The sequence below is a fragment of the Bison bison genome, unplaced genomic scaffold (assembly GCF_000754665.1).
Source record: "Bison bison bison isolate TAMUID 2011002044 unplaced genomic scaffold, Bison_UMD1.0 scf7180017861046, whole genome shotgun sequence".
Lineage (NCBI taxonomy): Eukaryota > Metazoa > Chordata > Mammalia > Artiodactyla > Bovidae > Bison > Bison bison.
This window is the reverse complement of record NW_011491618.1, coordinates 1,669,929-1,676,754: the sequence shown is the minus strand read 5'-3', so window position 1 is coordinate 1,676,754 and position 6,826 is coordinate 1,669,929. Positions and strand designations below refer to the sequence as shown.

At 54.9% G+C, this 6,826-nt stretch overlaps 1 protein-coding gene across 1 annotated transcript in view; it reads right to left on the bottom strand.

Moving 5' to 3' along the window:
* Positions 1 to 427: 427 nt before the first annotated feature.
* C1QL1 (complement component 1, q subcomponent-like 1) overlaps positions 428 to 6,826 on the bottom strand; it is a 21,244-nt gene continuing 14,845 nt past the window's right edge. The window contains 1 exon segment of the mRNA XM_010832510.1: positions 428 to 1,109. Within this exon segment, the coding sequence (XP_010830812.1) occupies positions 930 to 1,109 (180 nt within the window). The 3' untranslated portion in view covers positions 428 to 929.

Here is a 6,826-nt window from a genome sequence, read left to right as displayed (position 1 = left end):
GAAAACTGAGGCCCAGGGGTGAAGTGCTTGGGTCAAGGTCAACCAGCATTTAATACAACGCTTGTTCCTTTCATTGCTATTACCAACCCAGAACTGAGTCAGGAGAGAGTGACTTAGCCAGCATCCTACAGGGTGGCACTGGGGCCAGAACCCAGGTCTCCTAATTTAAACCTGGCTGTGCCTGTGCAATGCTGATGCGACTTTCAAGGTCAAAGAGATGGAGCTTTTCCACCCTGGAAAATGATGTAACTAGGGTATCTTCTATGCCTCTTATTCCAGTTGCCCCGACCCTCTTGGGCCATGGTGTGCTTTGGGCCCCTTGGCCCACCTCTTCCTGGAGCACCTCTGACTCTGGCTTTTCCCAGATCCACGAGAAACTTCCAGTAGACTCATTCCCCATCTGGAGGAGTGCAGGGTTCACTGTCCCCTCCTGCAACTCCTCTCCAGGGCACAGTCAGAAAGCCAGCGGGGTGGAAGTGTTTTATTATAGCTTTGGTCAGACGGGCAGCAGCCGGCCAAGGGCTGTAGCTGGGAAGCCATCCAGCCCCCAACCAACCCCTCCCCCAGGCGGCGCTACCCCAGAGCAGGTGGGCAGCGCATCCGAGCACAGGGAGGAACCCGCTGAGGCCTCTCCCCCACCCCTGCTGGGGCGGGCTGGTGGGTAGGGTGGGCAATAAACAATCTTACTGTACAAATATACAGCGCGGGCCGGGGCGGGGACGGTCAACACCGCCTCCAGAGGAACGAGGACAGGGCGCGCTGGACCCGGCTCTGCGGTGAGCCGGCGGGAGGGCTAGCTGCGGCCCGGAAGGTGGTGAGGACGGGCCAGGGGCGTCATAGCCGGGAGGGCTGCGAGGGGGTAGGCGAGGATGGGTCATCCTTTACCCCACCCGGAGGGGGAGCCCAGGGGGAATAGGGGATGGAGGAGCTTAATCAGAGTAGATGATGAAGCCGGAGAAGGTGCTGTACTTGTTGCTGTTGCCTCCGTGCGCTTTGCCCCCATCCAGTTTGATGAAAACCTCGTCCCCCGCATCCAGGTGCAGGATCACGCTATTGCTAGCGTAGTCGTAGTTCTGGTCTGCGTCCTGGGCGATGGCGCTGGCCCGCACCTGTGGGGGTTGGGCCGTTAGGAGAGTAAGGGTATGTGTGAGAGGGTAGGGGAGGAGAAGGGAGAGAAGTGGGGTCCGGGAGGGAGGGGGATTGTCAGAGGGAAGGCAGGGAGAGAATCTGAAGGGTCCCAGAGCCCCACCTGCGGCACCATCAGGGCTGTCAGCCTGCTTTCCTCCCATCATCCCAGCACTGCCCTTTTGCAATCCTAACTTTGTGTTTTGGGAGGGGGTTAGAGAGGAGCCTTGGATTTCTAGGGCAGGTGTAATCTGGGTCTGAATTGTCAGTGTAATTCAGTGTAATCGGCTTCCTTAACTCCCCTAGGTCTCACTGTCTGGCCCACTGAAGTGTTAGCCACTCAGTCGTGTCTGCCTCTTTGTGACCCCACAGACTGTAGCCTGCCAGGCTCTTCTGTCCAGGGATTTCTCTAGGCAAGAATTCTGGAGTGGGTAGCTATTCCCTTCTCCAGGGCATCTTCCCAACCCAGGGATCGAACCTGAGTCTCTTGCATTTCAGGCAGATTCTTTACCATCTGAGCCACTAGGGAAGCCCCACTCTCTGTCTGGCCCATTGAGGACCTCAGCGGTGTCTCCAGGAATCCCCGGCCTGGAACTCTTGCTTGCAGAGAGGAATTCTCTGGACCCCCAAGGGATGGAAGGCCATCCCCTCTCATCATTCTTTTCTCTCTCCTTTTTAAAATTATATATATATAATTTTTTTTTGGTCGTGTGGCATGAAATCTTAGTTCCCCAACCCAGGATCGAATCCATGCCCCCTGCAATGGGAGTATGAATTCTTGACTACTAGACAGCCAAGCAAATCCCCCTGCCCTGCCACCACCCCCTCTGCTTTATTGCAATAATGATGCCTACATTTCAGCCACATCCACCCATTCTCATGTCAGTGGCTGGACAGGAGACTGCCCCTTGGCCTTACAGGTCTAGGCCTGGATCAATACCAGGCTGCTAGTAAGCAACAACCCTAGTACTGAGACCTTCTGTGTGGATTCCTTGTATGAGGTCCATTCTGTGTCAACTCCCTGTCTGAAGTCCATTCTGGAGTCTTTCACACAAGAACAGTGAGATGAAAGGCCTGGGAATCATTTCCCCTCCCAAGGCTCAGGCTGGGCCTGCGTCCCACCTCAAGGAGTTGTAGCTACAGCTGTGACTATTACCCCATCCCAAGAGGACTTCTGGCTCCTCCGGCGGCATCACCCCTATGGCAGTAGAAGGTGGTAGAAAGGAAGTGGATGGGAAGAAAGGAATCATCCCTTCTGAAACCTTACATCCCTCTGTGATCCTCAGTCTGCTCTGATATCCTTGCTGGTCCTTGTTTTGATGGAATAGGGGAGGGACAGGCAGGAGCATCAGGAGGGACAGGGGAGCGCCAGCCTTTGGATTTGAAGCCTGACACATCATTGGTGGGGGAGGGGAGCTATAATCATAAGATATTGAGGATGTGGGATGATGGACACATTCTCTCCAGGCATTCCTTTCCAACCGCTGAGGCCAACGCAAGTCCTGAGCCCTCTGATCTGGGGCCTCTCCTGGATATTCTGAGTGGAGGATGGGCAGAGAGTCTGCACTGAATGGGGTCCTCTCAGCCAGGCTCCTCAACAGCCCCTCTCCATCCTGCCCCTTCCCTGAAGGCAGCACCCCCAAAGGCTGACAGTCAGGGCTGGACCAAGCCAGATCAGGAGAGGGACCCATCCCCCCTCCTGATCGGGAGGCAGCACTGTAGGTCGGCTGTGCCAAAGCTGCTGACTCAGCAACAATGTTGCACCGTAAGGACCCGACTGACATATTTGTGTGCAGTCTGCCATTGAAAACCCAGATCTTTTCAGCCCCTTCTCACCCCTCAAGCTTTTCTCCTCCAACCTGGGAGGGAATTGTTTGGGGGCACTTAGTTGGGAAAACTCCTGGTCCAGCTAAAAGTGAGGGGAAATCAAATGAGGGAGGGACGCCGTCTAAGGAGCTCGGTTTCTCTGTTTAGAAAATGGATGAGATCCTGCCTCACCCACTGCCACCATTGTAAAAGCCTTTTGGTGGCAAAGGAAAAAAAATTTTTTAATCTAGATGGGGCTTTGAGCTACCAGGAAAGAGCTGAAAACAAGCAACCAACTTCTGTATTGTTCCCTGGGCCCTAATCCTGGTGGTATTTATTATTACACATGCATTTCATTATCTTTGCTAATAAATTACTTCTAATAACAATTATTTTTATTACCCAGATTAATTTAGCCTTAACTCATTAAAACAGTGTGCTGCTTAATAGCCAGATCCATTAGAATACAGTCATCTGTCATCAGGAATCTCCTGGTGATGTGACAGGCATCAGTACTGTTATGCTTATGTTTATTATTTATTCATCACCATGATTGTTGCTGTGATTATCCTAATTATCCATGGAGGCAGGGAGAATTAATGCTTTTCCATCCGTAGACGGTGGGGGAGCCAACAATGGAACCCAGGGGTCCTGATTCTCTGCCCAAGACTGGAAATAGTAGAGGCATCCAGTCCCTCCCAGGGGTCGAGGGGAAGTCTGGGGATTTCATTTTGTTGTAGAAGCTGGAACGCAAGTCTGGGACTTGTCATGTGGGGGTACAAGAGAAGCACCTCCTCAAGGGCTACCAATAAGTGAAACTGAGGCATTGGTCTGATTAGAGGTCTGGAGTGGGGGTGGGGTAGGGGCCAAGAACCCAGGAAATGTGCCCCTGCCCCCAGAGCAAAGCTGGGGTCTCAGGTATGCAGGTGTGGCTCCCACGGGCAGCCAGCCTGGCCCCTGTGTGCTTTCACACAATGCCTGAGTTCCTACTGTGCCAGGCGCTGTGCTCTGTCCTGTGAAAGGCATTAGAGGCCACAGAGGACAGCGGCAAGATAGGCGGGGTGGGCAGGGAGGCCATATCCCCTCATCAGAGAGGCCGATCCCCAGTCAGGTCTTCGTGTACCACAGTCCCCAATTTACACACCCCACCACCTCCCCCCTCACTCAGACTCTGGTGTCCAAGTCCCTGCCCATTTGTAATACTCCCCTTCCCACAGGCCCTGACCGTCCCCCCACAGCCCCCCTTCCCTAGCCCGGTGTATCAGTTTCATATCCTCTGGGGACCATCTGAACTGTGGATCTTAGAAGGAACCGCAGGGAGCTCATCTCACTCAGGGCACTGGCTCCAGCCTCGAGTCCCTTCCCCAGGCTCCTCAGGTCCTTGTGTCATAATGACCCGGCCTTACTGCCATCTGGCCATGCAGCGATGACTCAGAGCTACCCCTAGGGAAAGGGACCCAGCACCAGGCAGGAAGGTGCTGATTCCCCGCTTTCCCCATCTTGCCCAGGGAAGGACCAGGGCCCAGACGCGGCTCTGCTTTCTAGAGGAAATTCTGGAAGTCTCTCTGCAGGCAGGAAGCCAGGAAGGAAAAGCACAGAGCCCAGGGCTGCCCCTGGTCTTGAAGGCGTGGGAGGAGCCGGCTCCTCCCTTCTGTTTCCACCCGTTGCCCAGCCCTGTCATTTTTGCTCTCTGGACATTCTGGCTTGTATGTCCTGTTCCACCTCTGAGCCGGCCTTTCCCTACACTTGACCTTTCATTTTCTCCCTAGCTGTGTCTTGTCCCCTAGGGGACCGAGGTTCATCATCCTCTCCCCAGACCAGGTTGGTCTGAGCTAGGGCCCACTGAATCACTCCCTCCAGCCAACACATCTGAGGACAGGAGTGTCAGTGGGGTCCCGGTCTCCTCTCCCTCACAATAATGGCTGGGGCGTGTTATTGTGTCTCCCCTGCACAGACTATGCGGTCCTGGAGGGCAAGCAGACTGAACCCCTGGAACCCCAAACCTGGCTCCTACTCGGAGCTCAGAACTAGTCATATGGAATGACTAGTGAGAGGAAATGAGTCTCTTGGACAATCTAGAAGAAGTCACAGAGAGTGTGGGGGAGGTCCAGGGCCTGTCACCCCACTGTTTATCTTGGATTTGTGTGTGTGGGAGGGGGGCAGGAGTAATTGTTAAAATATTGGATCTCTGAAACCCCTGGTTAAAGTCACCTCCTTTCTTCTACCAGCCTGTGGTGCCACCTCCTTGTCAGGCTCTGCCAGTGCCCTGCCCCTACTAAAGGGGTAGGAAGAGCCTTTTGAGTCGGTTTCACCTCCCACTGACTGAAGCAAGTACACCTGCCCCAAGCACCCACCATCTTTGGGGCCTCCTCTTGTCTCACCTCTGGGGCCCTGCGGCACCCTCTTGAGTAGCACAGTAGGGCCCACTGGTGGCCTGGTGACCACCTCCCTATCCAGGCAAGCTGTGGTTCAAGCCCCCTGAAACCTCAACTTGGTGCCAGCCCAAACTTTCTTTGGGAAAGGAAGAAATTTCACTGATGAAGGTGACACTGTTGAATCCCTTATTGGTGATTAATAAGGGGAATTGTGGGGCTGTCTGCAGAGAGAGTCCTCACTGGATACTGGGGCCTCCCATTTGGTCAAGAATGAAGGACAAAGAGGAGAGACACAGAAAGCCTGACAGACACAAGTGGGAGAGAGACACCCAAGGAATAAAGAGAGGGATTAAACACAGAGGTGGGGGACCAGAAACCAACGGAGAGACAGATCAGACTGGTAGACAGAGGAGAGAGGCAAGCACAAGAGATGGGGAGAGGGGAGAAAGAGGAAGAGGAAGGGGAGAGGCAGAAACAAGAGGGAGAGCAGGCAAGGGAGGGAGGGGAGGGGCAGACTTACAAGCACCTGGCAGGCTTTTAGCTGACTCTAAGGCCTGTCCCTTCCCCACCCCTAAATGGGGTCCACCTCAAGTAGTGCTGCAGTGGGAGGGTTCCAGCAGGACCTTGGATCTCAGTCACAGGAGATTTCCTCCCAACTCCCACTAAAGCTTTAGTTCTGATCCACACAGGCACCTGCTTCCACAAGGATGCTCTGCTTGACTACTGCAGGGGCCCCAGGTCACCTGTGGTCTGGGAGCTCTGGGAAGGGAGGGGGAACCAAAGTGAAGGGAGCTCGGTAAAACTGCCACCCTGGGGCAGGGTTAGGTCAAGATTGGTCCTGGGGCAGCAGTTCCAAGGAGAACACCAGACATCGCTGGTCCCAGGTACCAAAGACCTCGTGAGCTTGGTGCCTTCCGCTCTGGTCTCTCCGATGGGGATAGGGAAGGAAGAGGATGCCCTGACACCGCAGGAATCAGGAATTGCAGCTGAGAGGTAAAGAGGAAGGGGAGTTTCCACCTCTTTGTCCTGCCTCAGAAGGAAAAACTTTTCCCTTCTGGCCATCTTTTTGGGCGCTTAGCTCTGACACAGTGGGAAGGGGCCGCGCAGTCCCGGGTTTTGCAGAGGGTGGCAGATCTGCCCAATGGTCCCTTCCTAAGGGCGGGGGATGTATTGTAGCTAAGGCTTTGTGCGCTTGGCTCCCTTTGCCTTTGTGCGCAAAACATCTCCTACAGCTCGCCTTCTCCGCTTGCGCGCCTAGCGGTGCGCCCAAGCGCCCGCGGGCGCAGACGCTGCCTTTCCCCAGAGCCCATCCTGATTCGACCCCTCACCACTAGCTGGTATCAACCAGAATCCTAGCTCTGAGATGCTGTTTCCCACGGGCCAAGCCCCCAAGGGCCAGTCCGCGCGGCCTGCGCTCTGATTATTAGTTGGATGTTATTTCCCGCATTTCCGTGCCGCAGGTGCCCAGCAGCACTTGCCTTGGAGCTGGCGCCCAGAAGCCGAGGAATCAGGGGTGCCCG